Raw genomic sequence first — 17,989 nt, forward strand, 5'->3', positions numbered from 1 at the left:
ACGGCATCGGCCTGTCAGTTGTTCGGTACTGTCAAAATTTTGTTCTAACTGACAGGCCGATACTGTCCGGCGGACTGTTAATCAGTGGGCCCCTTAAATAGGGTTGTGCATAGTGTAGTAGGTAAAAATTAAATGTGCTCTTTATAATGTCCTCACCTAAACCTCATCGTTGTCGAACTAATTAACTCTTAAGGCTTACTTGAACAAATCGTTGGATAAAATTTAGACGAATAAACTATGCTATGCTATGTATTACAATGTTGACTATATCGCTAAATAATGATAAAATGTACCTAGATGTATGCTTCATTAGAGAGAGAGTGGCACCGGGTGCAATTCAAATGATATTTTGATAGCCTGTGTATTTTATTTTTTATTGTCAAAAATGGTCCGGCTGTTTGACGGACAAATACGGAACCCTGCGTTGAATTTTGTGGCCCGATATGCTCTTGATCGTTTTTTTTTGTCGCTAAAGATAACATGAACAATCCCAAATCTACACCATTATCGAGGCCCTGCGTAACTTTAATATTGTAGGTATACTGGTATAAGAAGATAATTATCGTGCTGTGAGGCCTGTGAGGCATCGTTAACCAGCCAAAAGGAAACGGTGAACTAAGTTAAAATAAAATAAAGCACCTCCGCTTCCAGGACCCCTATTCGACAAGTGACGTTTGACGTATCGTGTTGATCTCCCGGTGATGTGGGAAAAATCATAAGTTCTCGAATACGTACAATGTCAAAATTTGACATTAACAATCCACAGTTAGGGTGACAAGCAAACCAAACCGAACCACCCTTAGTTTAGAGTTAAGTTTTGGTTGTACCAAATGATGTTATCCACCGTTGATGGAATCAACACTCAGTATGAAATAAAATCAACTGTTGATTTGACGTGGATGCGAAATCTGACAGTTGTACATGTCGAATTTGGCCCCTGTACAATTTACACCGATTGTTTGTACTACTTCACTGACAGTATTAATTATGATGCACGTGTGTAACAGAGGGTGGAAGCCTTTCTCTCGTTTAAGCTACGACTTGAACTCGTTTCGGCACTTTGACGATATCGTTCGGTGCGCTTATGGCACACAACACACCAATTTAGACAACATTAAATTCAATATGGAAACTTTCGGCGCTAGCTTGCTGTTGTGACAGAGGCCTTAATTGGTTGGTGTTAAATGGGAAATAAGGATATTGCATTGCTGGCCGTATTTGGGTATAAATATAAATTGATATACATATATAAAAAAACGCTTTCATAAGTATTAAGGTAACATTTTTTTACTACCTAACTTCTTAAAGTGGTACAGTGCTTTAAATAAAAAAATCAAATGCGGGCCCTTTTTATCATCGTAAAGAAATTATTATGAAAAAAATATCCCTAATAACCAAAATTCATTAATTGGTTTTAAATAGCCGAGATCGAGCCAACAGGACAGGTGGTCCATACAAACGTACTCGACTGTTTCCTCCGTGGGTTTTAATGCTAGAGCAAATATTTTTTTCAGCACAGATTAATATTGTCAATATCTCTGTCGGACCGTTTTGCTTTTATTGATATTTTTGTTTTTTATGGCGCTAGAGCCCTTCAAAAATGGCCAAGATGGCCTAATTGACTATGCCACAATGAGAGGCGTAGTATTCAAAACTGATATCAATTAGCCAAAAAAGCAAAACAGTCCGACACAGATAATTTCATAATCATTTAGATTTCCAAGTTTGATTAGTTTTGGTTAAGTTTTTGAGGAGGAAACAGTCGAGTACGAAACCTCGATTTTTGAGATTTTTACGCAGGATATTTCGCCTTGTCCTTATCGCACTAGTTTTAGGAGCCGCTTCCGTTGGCGAGACGGTTATATTTACCTAAAGTATTTAAAACTCAGCTCCTGTTTCGTCTTAAAGATGACTCGCACGCTAGACCGAGCCGGGCCCGGACCGAGGCGACCGACATGTCATATTCTATTTTCTATGCGGCTGATCGGTGATCATGTAAACAATGTTTACGATTGTTTACTTAGATTACGAGTATATATATATATGGATTAGATACTTAACGATTAGAGAATTATCGAACTTTCATATCCCTAAATTGGTTCTTCTGAGGTCTTCAAATTAAGGCACCTTGCCTTTTTGCAACCGGTACCTAACGAGCTGAAATAAAGGTCAATCCCCGAGAACTATTTTATTTGCTTTATACAATAGTCATCATAGTAGTCATTGGCCTTCGCGTCGTCGCGGTATCTGCCCCTTTTGTTTTAACCACGCGTCGTTGACAGGCGGCCATTTTAATTTTTGCCGCCAAAACGTACGTCAACCCGTCGGTGAGATGTTACGCATCCGGAGGGCGTGAGGTCATTTTTCAATTGTCTATTTTGCGTGTGAATGAACCTCAATACAATGTGCAATTAAAATTTCATTCTGGACTAGGTATCGCAATGTAGACGTGCGCGCCGGTCGAAAAAAATCGGGCGGCGGCGCGCCACGAAAAAATCCACGGCGGCGGCGTAACGCCGGCGGCGTGGGATTTTCAACTTTTCAATATACATATAATGAGAAACCAAGATTAACTCTTAAATCAACACGGGAAAAATCTCAAAAAAACTGTGTTACATCATTTTTTTGGTTTATTGTAGAAATATCATGAAAAAAAACGTATGTCATTATGTTGGACGTTGCCAGGATCGGTGTAAATAAAAAGATACGCCGCGTAATGAAAAGACGTCCAGTATTTTGGACGTTGCCGAGTATAGACTACCTATTTTATGTGCATAAGGTTTTTTTAGTCTAATTCATGTTTTTTATAATAAATATAGAATAATTGCATTTTTTAACTAGAAATAAACTTACTGATAATATCAACTTATGTAACGAATTGAAGTAAAACCTATTATTTTTATATTTTTGGAATAACTTTATAGCTCGTAGGTGGTAAAATTTTACCAGTCATTGACGTCATTTATTTAACATTAAATCAAACAGCGGGTTATGCTAGGAAGCAGTAAAATCTAAGCAATGGTGTTTACAATAATGCATGCACTTTTATCAAAATTTTCCTAACAAATTTCTCAAATGAAATCGGGTCTGTCTCTTGATGAAAACAAATCCACACACAAACAGGAAACAAACAAACACGCACACACACACACACACCACATCCACAGGGAAAAAATATTTTTTTTTATTTATTTGGTTCATTACTTTTTAAATTGTTTTGAAACACCTAACATCCCTCTATTTAATTTATTTACCACAAAAACTACCAGAAAAATTAATAATTTTACTCCGCGTATACTTGGCAACGTCTAACATATTGAACTTAGCAAAAGTGCCGTGTTGTCGATTACAACGGGCAAAATACTGGACATTACACTTTTTACACTTGTTTTACCCATAAACAAAAAACATTTTTATGTAATTCATATTGCCACGTAATAAACAGACCATTTAGTAACCTATTGCACATTTTATTTTAACGCTGCTTAATACCGTAATATAAAAAAAATGAAATATGGGTAAAATGTCAGTCAGTTGGATGCTTCCTTGCAAGTTCTGCGTTCTGTAGGACTTTGACAAAAAGATTATGTTCACACTGGTTCCCAATATTTTCTTATATACTCATACTTAAAAATAAAAATAAAAGCTTCCTGGTAGTGTAAGTACGCTACCAGAGGAAAGTAACGCTATGCTTTAATATTTGGTGCAGAATTCTTTTCTTGGGATGTCCATTATAGTGGACGTTATTGATTTAAGGGTTAAAATAAATAAAGCAACAAATTAAAAAAAACTGAACAGTCGGAACCCTAAAGCTAGGCACGTCGCACGCGCTTTATATCCATTTGATTTTAAATTTGTACTCTTGCGGGCTTTGTCTCGGCGCGAATTTTAAACTACCGGCGGCGGCGGCGGCGCGCTGACTCCTTATGGCGGCGGCGCGCCGCGGCGGCGCGCACGTCTATCGCAATGCAATAAAATTTAATTTGATAGATGGAATATATGTAATAATCAGACATCGTTAATTTAATAGGTAGCATTTTCGGTGCAGCGGAGTGGTGTTAACGGAGTTGGTATTAAATAATTTCAACCCTAATGATTAATTAGCGTTAATTACCTTAATATTAACCTTAATTTTCCATTTCAGTTGGAATTATCTACACCAATTCCGTTAACACCAATCCGCTGCACTGCAAAAATGCAATAAAATTTACCATGTCTACACGTACCTAGCCAGAATTAAGTAGGTAGAATAACATGACAGCGCAGTTTGATAATAGTAGGTAACCTACATTTTAATGCAAGTGCGGATATCATGTTGTATGACTCCCGATTGTTCCGAAATGTCTTTTTTAATACAGTTGCTCAAAAAATGCTACTTTACGTAGCTGTTTAGCGTGCGGAAAGTTGGTTATCTCGAACTAGTGCTTTTTACTTTTCCAATTTTTTTAAATTTATACTTGTTCCAATTCACGACTACTTATTGATGAGTGTTAATATTAGTTTCCTTTAAACGTCGTAATCAGCATAAAAACCTACCGTTAATGTAAGAATACGAAAAATATTACATATTTCATATTTAATTACTTACCTCTTCATCATTATAACACGTTTATTTTTTAATATTCAATATTGAAAATTCCGTTCTTAATAAGTTGACTGAATGGAACGGAATAGCTGCCAAACGCCCATAGATATAATATACTTAAAGACGACGTCTAACCGAGCTGTCACTGTTACCACTTCTGTTTAGTGTACGATTAACAATGTTTTTCTTATTTTTTCGCAACTGTATTAAAAAACGTCGTTCGATACACGTGCGGAAATGTCATTCTTCACTCGTCCCGAGTCTTGGCACTCGCCTGCGGCTCGTGGCAAGATATCTCGGTACTCGTGAAGTAATGACATACCTTCCGCACTAGCATCGAAATGTACTATTATGGGCCGTAGCCGAATCGCATTAGGCGCCATTCATTTATTACAGGCAATTAAGGGGGGAGCGACCGTCGTGTCTTATTTTTTCATACAGGGGGGTGGGAGGCAGTCTTGATAGTGGGGTGGCAGGCAGTCTTGATAGTTTTTACGTAAAATTACGGGCTCATCCTGATATAACACGACTACGCGATTATCACAAGTTCGCGCAAATTTACGCGTGCGAACAATGCGAACGCGCGATCAAACATATTGAACGCGAATAGGTGTTCTAATACTTCTAATTGGTCGCGCGATTGTCAATTAGGCCACCTAACGGCTCGATTCTGAAAATGTATTAGATCTCTACTAGACCTCAACAAGTTATTACGATATGGATAATTTAAAGATATTTGTAAGATAGATATGTCAAATTTGACGTTTCCGCGATTCTGGAGGTCCTCTTGAACGATTTCGACAAGTTATGACTTAGTTATCCAAGTCACATCTAGTCGATATCTAATGTAAATCTAGTTGATCTCTATATCGTTTCTAGATCTTGTGATTATCTCGTTTCCCGAATACGCGTGTAAGTATGTATATAGTGAGTATTATACTTATTCTTTGATGTATATTCGAGTTCAATATGTTTGATCGTGCTTTTGCACGAGTAAAATTAGCCTAGGTTGTATTAGGACGACCCCTTATACTTCGTTTTTTTTAGCATTAGAAATTAGGTAAACAATCTTGATGTGTCTTTTAATTGAAAAACACATTTTAAAAATAAGTTACGGCAAATATGTAACAATTATGAATCTAATACGATCATTTATATTCTTCTGCTTTCATAAGTAATAGTTTTATATTTTTATAAAGCGTTTTTCAATTAAAAGACATGTCAAGATCGCTTACCTTCTTGCAAGTTCTTTCTAATGCTAAAAAAAACGAACTATAGAAAGTTTTTGAAAATTAAACTCACGCATACGGAACAGAAAAACTAAAAAATAGGTGGGTACATATAGGTACAATATGAGATTTGCCTATCTGGGTAATAATTTGCAACAATATATTTGTGTGCAATGTACAACACTTGCTAATGTTAATCTTAATATCTAACAGTTCAAAAAATAAATAAAAAATATGTACTAAAATTTAAAGTGAAAGATAAGTTTACTTTTTTCTTGTGCAATACCAATATCTTTTTTTTACGTTTCGATTCGAATCAGTTGCCGGATTTGCGCACTTCTTTTTGCTTAAAAAACTATTAAACTACGATTGCTTATGAAACACTAGCTTGACATTTAACAGTGGCTAACGGTAACAGTAACAGGTGTCTGACCCGTATCCAATGATAAATTCATTAACAGTTCGATGAATTCTTACTAGGTATATTTGTACAAATTTTTATTACTTTATTTATTGCGAACATTCAAAATATTGTGGTTAGAGTTATATGTAAGTAGTATATTTTTGAGTAGGTATACGTAGAAACAATATTAAAAATATAAATTTACTGTGTATCTACCTATACCCGTATAGGTTCATATAGGTACCTAAGGTAGGTAAGTGACTTTACACTTACGAGTAGGTAAAAGTTATTTGTCTGCTGATAAGGCCGGAGCCCCACTGCTGCGCACGCTACATCCACGGCTCACGTTTTAATGCAAACCGTGGGCAAGTCCACGAAATTTTGTATAGGAACGTGGGTCGTGTACATACTTAGCGTGCGCAGCAGTGGGGCTCCGGCCTAAAAGGGAAAAGTAGTTGTTTTTGTACATATATTATAGGTACATCGCTTCTCCCTGACCTGCCCCCTATAATTTATTTTAGTACTTACATATGTAGGTATACCCAACGAAATGTTAAAGGTGTTGGAATACTTAAATATTATTGCAACGTGCTAATCTTACAAAACAATGAGACACGGCTGCGGCTGCTTAGCGAACACTGACACGCGCTAATTCTCGTCAGATAACCCACATGATGAGAACCCAGGGTCTCAGCAGCAGTAGGTAACATTAAGATTAATACAGTGGTAAAAATACATGCAAACAAAATACGGCATTGTGCTACCTGCCGTTCTGCTGCGCAACCAACTTGCTATCACAGTGGTAGGTACATATGTAGCTTTAATTCAGGTAGTTGTAACCACCTTTATGTACCTATCATCAAATATGAATAGGTAACTAACGAATAAATAATGTACCTAACTAGTCTAACTACCATGTATTTAGATTATCTTATTGCTTGTAGAAGTAGAGGTCTGGTCTAAGAGCTAGACTTGGGAGAAAACTTTTTGATTAGTGCTTAGGATAGTCTTCATAGACTAATGAAAGTAATGAAACACCTCATATTTGTAGAACATACTGTCTATAGGTCCTATTTGATAATCTTAGTAATAGAGTCCTGTTTTTTAGGGTTTCGTAGTCACCTAGAAACCCTTATAGTTTCGCCAGGTATGTCTGTCTGTCTGTCCGAGGCTTTGCTCCGTGATCATTAGTGCTAGATAGCTGCAATTTGGCATAGATACATAAATCATGCATTGCGACAAAACGGTAAAATAAAAAGAAAAAAAAATGCCTCCCAATCCTCCCAACCTCCCATACAAAAATTTTTTTTTCGATTTTTTTTTATTTGTCCTGATAGTGTGGGGTATCGTTGGATAGGTCTTTCAAAATGAATATGGGTTTCATAAAACCATTTTTGGATATAGTTAATATTTTCGGAAATATGCGCTCCGAAAGAAAAAAAAATATGTGTCCCCCTCCTCTTCTAACTTTTGAACCACGGGTCCAAAATTATTTAAAAAATCCGAAACAAGAGCTTAATAAATTCTTTCAATGAAAACTATAGCGAACATGATCGGTCTAGTCGTTTCTGAGTTATTGCAAAAAATCTTCTTTTCTTAGTAAAAGACGTAATGTACAAAGCGCTGCAAAGCCTTATGATACTGACTAATAGCCCCCGTTTGGCCTATTTTGACAGAATGATAACTACGAAACCCTACACTGAGCATGGCCCGACATGCTCTTGGCCGATTATACCTTTTGGGTACGCAACGGAACCCTAAAAAGTAACATTCAAGCTTTTCATTTGATCTCATATTAATACCACTCGCACTTGCAACGCCTCTCGCTTCCATTATTTACTATATAGTGGTTATAAATCAATGATTTTGTTATAGAGCATACGAGTAGAGGCTTTTAGCTATTAACATGTAACGCGAAACCTACCGACTTTGCGGTGTTTGGTTTATCCCGCCTAAATTAAAAAGACAAAAATGCCGTGAAGGTTTTCACAAACAGTAACTTTTTAAATGTAATGTATATGTACTTAATGTGTTTAACAAAACTAACTAAAGCAATTGTATCTTTTGCAGGTAACCATCGGCACGTGAAGCAGATAAAATCGTCCAACGGCGTTAGGTAGTAACAAACACTTTCTATCGCGGTCACGCGTCTTCCCACGGTACACCGAGGAAAACAATAAAAAAATGCACCAAATTAATATAAGAATAAGGATCCAATCAGTCAGATGATCGCCGAAAAACTCGATAATGCGGGATTACTCAAACCGGGTCAGGTTAAAATGCATTATTGCGGTTTGGCTGTCACTGGTCCTTGGAGTCTCAGCCAACCGACCTCCGAGGTTTCTCATAGAGGGTCAGTCGGAAATTGTGGTCAGACTCAAGGAGGGCGCTGATACTCCTGTAGGTAAGTGAAATTGACATGTAACCATTATATAGTTATAAAAAAAACATTTTTGTATCTATCTTCTTCTTCCATTAATACGTTAAAAATTTATACTTTTTAACAAAATAAAACAGAATGCATAACTTACTAAGAACACCTAAGATACCTTATTCTTAGTTTAGTCTGGATAGATAAGGATTAATTTTTAGGTTTAGGATTTAATTTCAAATATTCAGGTAGATTTTCGTATTACGATGTAGTCAAACTTTTCCCTTAATGCAGATACCACAGGCATTGCAAACTTTTGATTGCTTCCAAGAAGTTTATACTTACTGTTTATAGCACGGATAGACACCCGGATATTGAATACATAGGGGGCAATGTACAACGGTGTTACCAGGACAACAGCGGCCTAACAGAGGGAAACCCTGCACCCTCGCTGCGGATTATTGAACGCTAGTTATTAGTCATCAAGCATGAAACCATAGTGTTGATCCGGTCCTTTAATGCCTTGCTGACTTAGGGTCCTACTTAAGTAGCTTGGACGAAACTACTTGTAAAATAAAAATAGAACATACACAATCTATCTTCGCTGGAACGTTATGGAATTGCTTTCGATTCTGTTTAATAGACAAACAAACCTTAGATATTTGTAGTTTCTTCATCATCATTGTCATCTTCCTTTGTGTCGGCTCGTGGGAGCCTGGGGTCCGCTTGGCACCTAATCCCAAGAATTGCTGATAGGCTATAGGTTTATTCGTCTATGTTCTACTCTTGTCACTTGTTAATCTAACCACTTTATATATTATGTGGGTATAAAATTATTATGTTATTTTGCTAAAACTACGCATTAGCGATTTTGGTAGCCAATGCAGTGCAAGTGTTATTTAAACACGTCATAATTTCATAGAAGTTTGACTGCGTAGGCTATCAAAATCGCTGCAGACTTTTCTCGATCTGACTCAACTATATGTTTGTATTAACCGTTATTATTCTAATTACAGGAAGTTTAATATACCGTCTCAGGGGCATTGACCCTGACGGAGATGAATTAAAATTTGGAATAAGAGATCAACTTGGTAGTAATATTTTAAGAATAGAGGCCATTACAACCAACGAAGCTAATATTTATTTAATTAAGGAATTAGATAGAGAGGTTTGTATTGGTTTCTATTATGACTTTTATCTAGAGAAATAGTCCAACAAAATAAATGATAGAACTTTAAGGTAAATGTACGCTTCACCGAATGCTTAAGCCCTAGACTTACGTTTAATTTTTTTATTCGTTCTGATATTTTCTTACGAATATGTTCAATACTAAAATAGAAACATAGATAAATTTGTCCTCATTTAAACATACCTATAAATTACTGAAATGATTGGACGTGTATTAAAAACATTTTTAAAGTCATTTCTTCCAATTTCCTTGTTTGTACCGTTTACCGAACTAAGAAACGTGATTTGCACATTATACCGAATAGGGAGCCCGCATTACCGAACTAGGAAATAATTGTATGAAAATATGGTGTTGAGTGGTGCTCAAACTTCAGTAGTTCACTATTAAATCCCTACTATGCTTCGTTTTTTAGCATTATAAAGATGGTAAGCGATCTTGACGTGTCTTTTTTATTGAAATAATTCTTTTGAAAAATAAGTCAGTAAGTAAGGTACGCAACAATTATAAAACATGTACGCATATGTATAAAATAATTTGGCTGTTTCATAAATTTTGGCTGGTCCATTTTCTATGGAAGGGTAAAATTTTTTTCACGATTTCGGAGTTGGTCCCATAGTAAAAGTTGCTCAGTATAATCCCAAAACCTCCCTGGGAATGGGAATGTAGTTAATTTTTAGCCACCCTGTATGTGAACCCCGGAATTTCATAACAAAAGATAAAAGTTTAAAAAATCACAATCGCCCACGACGAGAGGAATCTAAAAAAAATTTTTGAACATCATGCTTCATTATTTTTATTATCCTATTCAGTTTTTTTGTCCACATTCCAAGACTATTATCAGGCGTCCAATAAGTATGTCTAAAGTTTGAAAAGCGCTGGCATTGAAATAATGGTCACAAAAAATAAACATATAAATATCGACCTAGCCGTTATCGTAATAAGGATGATATTCTCATGAACGTCGAATAGAAACATGGCCAACGCAAACATGAGTTCGGTAGCAGAGACCATGGGTACCATTCACCGAACGGCCGTTCGGTGAACGAAACATGGAAAATATGTGGAACCTATTTCGCGAACGGATTTTGAAAATAGTATTTTAATCGTAATCAATGTGGTATAACTACAAATCTATCATTAAATTTAATACTTGAATCCATTACAAAACCGTACATGTATAAAGTTCTTGTTAATACTGACGTAAAATATCTAAAATTATTGTTTGATAATAGTCTTGCTAAAAACCTTATTTTGATGCCAAAAAGTCGTAAAACATGAACATTTCAAACGCAGTTTTATAATAATCTATATAGGTTATTGTTGTTCGGCAATTGCTCATAAAATTACAAATACATTAAGTTATTTGTGAAATTAGGTAGTTAATCTAAATAGTTCGTAATCAACCATTAAAAAAATAATTTCAAAAACATACGCTTTCCCTGATTTCGGACGCTGTTCGATAATACCTTCCAATCAAATTGTCGGTGTACTCATCACCGAACTCACATTAAGCTTAATTTCTGATAATATGACTGCACTAAATTAATAAAATTTACTAAAATACACAAACTAATTAAGTAGTCACACTGAAAAACCATACTTTGAAACACAGAAATAAATTTAAAAGGTTTTATGACCTTAAGAAATATACGCAACTTCTTACCGATTTCTTTAAGGTTGCCCATACAAAGTGGCAATCGGGAGCAACGATCCGTTTCGATCAGTTGCCACGTCCCAACTGCGGGACAAATTGGCCGACTCTGAGGCATAGTTGAAGGGATAGGTATTTAACTCGTGGAAAAAAAATACGCAAGTAAATATCAGCTGTAAATAATCGACTTATAGCCTAAAATAGAAGAAATTCGGTGATACGGACGGATATTGAGCGTTCGGTGGAGCGTACTTTTACCTTACTAACTTCTAAAACTTTAATTGATAGTAGAAGAAATGTAGTCTTAGGGGCTATTCATAAATTACGTCATTTCAAATTAGGGGGGGGGGGTCTGGACATCGGATGACGGTAGCATGAAATAGGAGGAAATGGGGTCATTTGAAGCATGATTTTTGGATGATTATAGGGGTATACGACCCCCCGGTCGAAAATCGTCAAAAATCGATGACGTAATTTATGGACAGCCCCTTAGTAGACGTAGCAAAAATTGTGCCTTTAAGTTGTCAGCTAAAGTAGATGGCCATTAACCATGTATTTATTTTTTTAGATACGTGATGAATATTCATTTGTGTTAACGCTTACGGACGGGCATTTAGGGGAAGGAAACTTCATCACGCAAAGCTTCTTGCTGTTAGTCGAGGACGTCAACGACAACGAACCCATCTTTAAACCGTATCCCTCCGCTATCACAGTTAAAGAAGATGCTTCTCCTGGTATACTCACGACAGTTGAAGCGACGGACCTCGATGAAGGAGCTTATGGACAAGTATGTATCAACCACCTACAGTCCAACATACAACACATAATAAACGTAATGAGCAGCTGTAGATGCGTGCATGCTATAGAGAGTCTCCTAACTAAAAGATGCTAAGTGGAAACAGAAACTTGAAATATGTTAGAGCTCCGAAATACCTACTTAGGGTGAGGTGAGCTTCATGAGGTGGCAGTGATAGCCCTGCTTATACTTTACGTACGCTGACCTGGAATATTAGCTTAAAATGGTCTCTACTTTAATTTGCTTCACTCGACCGATTAAAAATCGTTTCTAGCATTTTCTAATGGTTTAAACTTGACATGAAAATTAAGGCCTCGCTTAATTAAATTTGTATCCACGTTATAATTGTAAAAAAAAAACAAACGTCAGTTAGCCCCCAAACGCACGGGAGCTTTTTCAACGCGCAATAAAAAAGCGTTTGGGTGACACAAATGGATAACCATGTATGTATTCAAGGCGCTTTTTATCAAGCGTTGTTGGATTTTCGACTTTAAACTTTGGTCGTTAAATCGAATTTAGAGTGCGGCCAGATTCAAGCGCTTTTTTAACGCGCGTTGAAAAAGCTCTCGTGCTAATGGGGGCTTAGGATTATATTGTCTTTGGTAAGTAATACCTAAAAAAAATAAGTAATGCCTAATTGTCAATGTCAATGTCATGTTGACAAACCCGACAGTTGTGTTGTGGTTATCTTGAATTTGTTGTGGTTCTTATTTCACTTTATGTTTATGCTTGAAATTTAAACTGTGGGTTCACAATCACACTTCACTATCTGCAAACATGAGCTAAACAGAAATATTTTACCGTAGTTCATCAATGGAACTGGGATAATTTCAGGTGCTATACCATTTGCAAGAAGTAGACGGCGACGTTGACAATTTCGCTATCCAAACTGTGAATGGCAAAGGCGTTATTCGTTTGACCAAGCAACTGGACTACGAGCGCAAGTCTCTATACCAACTGCGGGTGCTGGCCATCGACCGGGCCAACCAGGGTCGAGTGAACACTGGCACGGCCGCCATTCTCGTGAAGGTGCAGGACGTGGAAGATCAGCCGCCGGAGTTTGTGGTGGTCAGCCCTGTGACTAGGATCAGCGAAGATGCCGATGTCGGAACTTCGGTTTTACAAGGTTTACAATTTTTTTTACTGGTTTAAATAGATTACTTAGTTAATATAGATTAATCTTCAATTCACTACACTTTAAAGTCTGTTGCCTCCTAAAACCCGGAAACATTTTTGTTTTTATATTTGGAACCCTTTGTTGCTCAATAAAAGTTCACAATAGATTTTTTTATATCTAGTAAATATGTACATGGGGTCTTAGGAAGGTAGAAGACAGTGATATAGGCAGAAGAGAAAAAAGCAGTACAGTGGAAAAGTAAAGTTTAAATAATTAAATAATGTTTGTTTACCTAAAACATTCTTATTTCTATAATCAAGAACTTACACTGATTTACTACTTTTTTTTTGTTAGCCTGGTTAAGTGTCCCACTGCTGGGCAAAGGCCTCCCCTCGCTTCCTACTATATAGTGATAATTAGGCCCACTCTTAGATACCCTTAAAATTCAAATATATATGTTTTTAAAGCAACATTAAATATAAGTATATTTTTTCTAGTGCATGCCATTGATGGAGATAGAGGCATCAACAACCGGATCTCATACAGCATCATATCAGGTGGCGAGGAACACTTTGATATTGACAGTAGCTCCGGCATTGTATACACGGTCAGCCAGCTTGACAGAGAAGACCCAAGAAACAGCAATGGAGCCTACATCCTTGAGATATTGGTAATTTATTCAACTATAGTGTCATATAATCATTTATATTTTCTTGAGTTGGCGAGTATTGATCAGGTTTTCAATTTATTATTTCTCCATGTGTATTTATCATGTTTTTGAATTCTGAAGAATTGATGTTTATACACTACATTTTTTCTATTGAGGATTGTTGTATATGAATAGAATTTAATTGATTTAGTATGACTTATGTTTTAACACTTTTAAAACTATAAAAAATGACACATGAAATTGATAAAAAATTATAAATGATGTATAGATTTGGACATCTGATAAAATTAGTATTCTATAATGTAGTAAGCATTCTTAACAAACTTAAATTAGTCATGGCATTTCATAAATCATCAAAGCTATAATAGTTTGATAATAATAATGGTAGTAGCCAGGAAAGAAGGGCTTGCCGGCTGAATAGGTATTGACAAAATTAATCATTTTAAGCACTGAAATAAAAGACGGCTACCTTCCTATATGTATTCCTTCAATTTTGTATGAAAATCCCATTAAAGTCCTCTCTTCATTATAAGGAACAACAGCAATATTTTCTCAAACATGGAACATGATTGTTTTAATTATGTTTTGCAACAAACACAGTCCACTACCCATCTATGAAAACTTATATTTTAACATTTCATCCTTTGCATGTTTCTTCCAACAGGCTACTGAAGAATCCCGCATGGTATCGCCCATGCCGAGCGCCACGACCGAGGTCACGGTCATCGTCACCGACGTGAACGACGAGACGCCGCGGTTCCGCAGCGACAAGTATGTGGGCGAAGTGCTGGAGAACGCGCAGCAGAACACGCCCATCACCTTCTTGCAGGACGCCGTGCCTGAAGTCTTTGATTATGATCAGGTAGTTACTACATATATACTTAAAGCTGGCTACGGAGGAATCCCGCATGGCATCGCCCATGCCGAAGGCCACAACCGAGGTCATGGTCATCGTCACCGACGTGAACGACGAAACGCCGCGTTTCCGCCGCGACAAGTATGTGGGCGAAGTGCTGGAGAACGCGCAGCAGAACACGCCCATCACCTTCTTGCAGGACGCCGTGCCTGAAGTCTTTGATTATGATCAGGTAGTTACTACATATATACTTAAAGCTGGCTACGGAGAAATCCCGCATGGTATCGCCCATGCCGAGCGCCACGACCGAGGTCACGGTCATCGTCACCGACGTGAACGACGAAACGCCGCGTTTCTGCCGCGACAAGAATGTGGGCGAAGTGCTGGAGAACGCGCAGCAGAACACGCCCATCACCTTCTTGCAGGACGCCGTGCCTGAAGTCTTTGATTATGATCAGGTAGTTACTACAGTTTAGTGTCCGACCGAAACATGTTTTTTTGCCGAAACCGAAACCGAAACCGAATGTTCGGCTTTGGCTCTAGTTTCGGCCGAAACCGAAACCGAAACTTTTGTATACTTGTTAAAGTCGTTGAAAAAATGACATAAAACCCCTTTTATACACATATTATAGGGCTGTCAACACCCAATATCCTTGAAATTGATGTTACTTAAGCAGTTTTTTAAGAAAGTTACTAGAGTTAGACCAAGATAATTCTGCAACGATTTTGATAACACACACAGTACAAGTGTTATTTTAAACGTCAAAATTTCTATGAAATTATGATGTATAAATAACATTTGCACTAGTTGCACTGCGTATGCTATCAAAATCATTGCAGAATTTTTTTGGTCTAACTCTATTCATTCACCAGTCAAGTTAACATGTAGATACAGGGTCAACCAAAAAACCAACCAAAAACGCGAGCGCGAAATTTTTTGTTGACAATATCGCAAGGCCGGGTACCAATCTTCACCTGGGCCTAAAAGTCCGAAGTGCCCCATTGAGGCGAACTTTCATGCGAAGTCAAAGCCGTGCTTCAGGCTTCAGGATAAGTAGTTGAGCACAGACTCCAACCAATGTCCATTGTATTAAAAAGCGAGACCGCAGGCCGAGCATGGCGCGGCGAGGCCAAAGGCTAAGCTGAAGTAGAGGACATGGGGAACACAAACCAATAGTAAATTGAGGTAAAACCACTGATTCACTCCGAAACAATTAGACAGTGTGTGCGTTGTAGGTATTGACAGCCTCTTAAGGATGCGTCGACCGTCCAGTGGCGCCCTCATTAGTGGAATTGTGTTTTATACTAAACCAATTAATTTCTGTACCTATAAATGAATCAGTATAATATGTAGGTATTAATATTGTTGTCCTACTCATTCCCCAACTTTTGGTCTTATTCCGAAGTACCATTTCGTTAGTTTCGGCCCGGCCGAAAGGTTCGGCCGTTTTTTGGCCGAAACCGAAACTACAGCCGAAACATGATTTTTTGGCCGAAACTGGCCGAAACCGAAACCGAAACCGAACCTTCGGTCGGACACTACTACAGTTATACTTAAAGCTGGCTTGGTCACCTGGAGAGGATGGGGGAGGATCGCGTCCCAGATACCGCTGGAGTGACGAAGCCCAAAAAGACCTGTCCGCCCTCGGAATACCTAACTGGCGTGAAGTGGCGCAGAATAGGTCAGAATGGCGCTCTCTTGTGTCAGAGGCCAAGATCCTCTTTGGGTCACTGAGCCAGTGATGTATGTATACTTAAAACTGGTATTGCTTATAGGCGAATAAATTCAAAAGTATATGTGTAGTTCTTAATGTGAGACTATAACTCAAATTGGTGTGTAGCTTGTACAATAAGAAGAGGCACTATTTCCAGCAGTGAAAAATAAATGTACACTGGAGTTGATCGTTTGGAAAATACACCATAGGCACTATACGAGTGCCGCGAAAAAATGCGGAGCAAACGGTGACTCAGAATGTATTGTGCGTACATGCTACATAGGTGGATTAAACTGTAATCAGTTTGTTCCTTTCATTTAACTGTAAAAAAAATGCGTGTCGGACTCGCCCACCGAGAGTTCCGTACTTTTTAGTATTTGTTGTGATAGCGGCAACAGAAATACATCACCTGTGAAAATTTCAGCTCTTTAGCTACCATGGTTCCTGTGATACAGACAGACGGACGGACAGTAGAATCTTAGTAATAGGGTCCCGTTTTTACCCTTTGGGCACGGAACCCTAAAAATAATTATCAGACAAACATTTCATTTAGAACAAGATCAAAAACGCAGGTATTTGTAATTAATAATGTTTCCAGGGTAAAAACGGCACTTTCGAGTTATTCTTACAAGGTGATAATGGCGTGTTCGACGTCACGCCATTCAAAGGTATCAACGAGGCCTCCTTCCTGATTCGAGTGAATGACCCATCTTCCTTAGACTACGAGAAAGTCACTGTGATGAACTTCAGCCTTATAGCCAAAGAGATTGTTTCTAACAATCCTAAAATCAGGTATGCTATAACGGATTGTATACTACATATTATATTATCTAAAGTAAGGTCAGCAAACACGAGGGATTTCGTGTATTGACACGCCTTTTCCTGTCTCCACCGCACGCGCATAATTATTTTGCTCACGATGATGATGCCGGTGGTCAATGCCACTGTGCTAGCGAGAGAGCAATACATTTATTTGCAGTGTCCTTTAGTTATTGATTTGTTACAGGGAAAATATGTAAGATAATTTGTAATGTCTTTTTTTTTCAGCGTGGTTCCTATAACGGTTCACATAAAAGACGAGAACGATAACTTCCCCGAATTCACCGAATCTTTATACACGGTGTCGATCCTCGAGAACTGCGGTGCGGGTACCACCGTGGCGTGGGTGCGCGCGCTCGACCAGGACTCGGATAACTACGGCACCAGAGGCATCCGGTACACTGGGCTTGGAGGCAGTATCGCAAGTTTGTTAGTACATTACAAGTACCATAATTATACACGGTGGCTAAAAAATTACTACATTCCCATTGCCAGGGAAGTTTTGGGATCATACTGAGCAACTTTTACAATGTGAACCCCGAAATCGCGAAAAAAAGATTTACTCTCCCATAGAAAATGGACCAGTCT

General features: G+C 37.8%; 1 protein-coding gene across 1 annotated transcript in view; it reads left to right on the forward strand.

Annotated features, from left to right (window-relative positions):
* LOC134664721 (cadherin-23) overlaps positions 1-17,989 on the forward strand; it is a 60,491-nt gene that overhangs the window by 12,626 nt on the left and 29,876 nt on the right. The window contains exons 2-9 of the mRNA XM_063521470.1: positions 8,288-8,621; positions 9,605-9,756; positions 11,997-12,215; positions 13,059-13,350; positions 13,839-14,011; positions 14,676-14,873; positions 17,181-17,374; positions 17,630-17,830. Of these exons, the coding sequence (XP_063377540.1) occupies positions 8,465-8,621; positions 9,605-9,756; positions 11,997-12,215; positions 13,059-13,350; positions 13,839-14,011; positions 14,676-14,873; positions 17,181-17,374; positions 17,630-17,830 (1,586 nt within the window). The 5' untranslated portion in view covers positions 8,288-8,464. The remainder of the gene's footprint in view (positions 1-8,287; positions 8,622-9,604; positions 9,757-11,996; positions 12,216-13,058; positions 13,351-13,838; positions 14,012-14,675; positions 14,874-17,180; positions 17,375-17,629; positions 17,831-17,989) is intronic.

This window comes from Cydia fagiglandana, chromosome 1, assembly GCF_963556715.1.
Source record: "Cydia fagiglandana chromosome 1, ilCydFagi1.1, whole genome shotgun sequence".
In the NCBI taxonomy this organism is placed as follows: domain Eukaryota; kingdom Metazoa; phylum Arthropoda; class Insecta; order Lepidoptera; family Tortricidae; genus Cydia; species Cydia fagiglandana.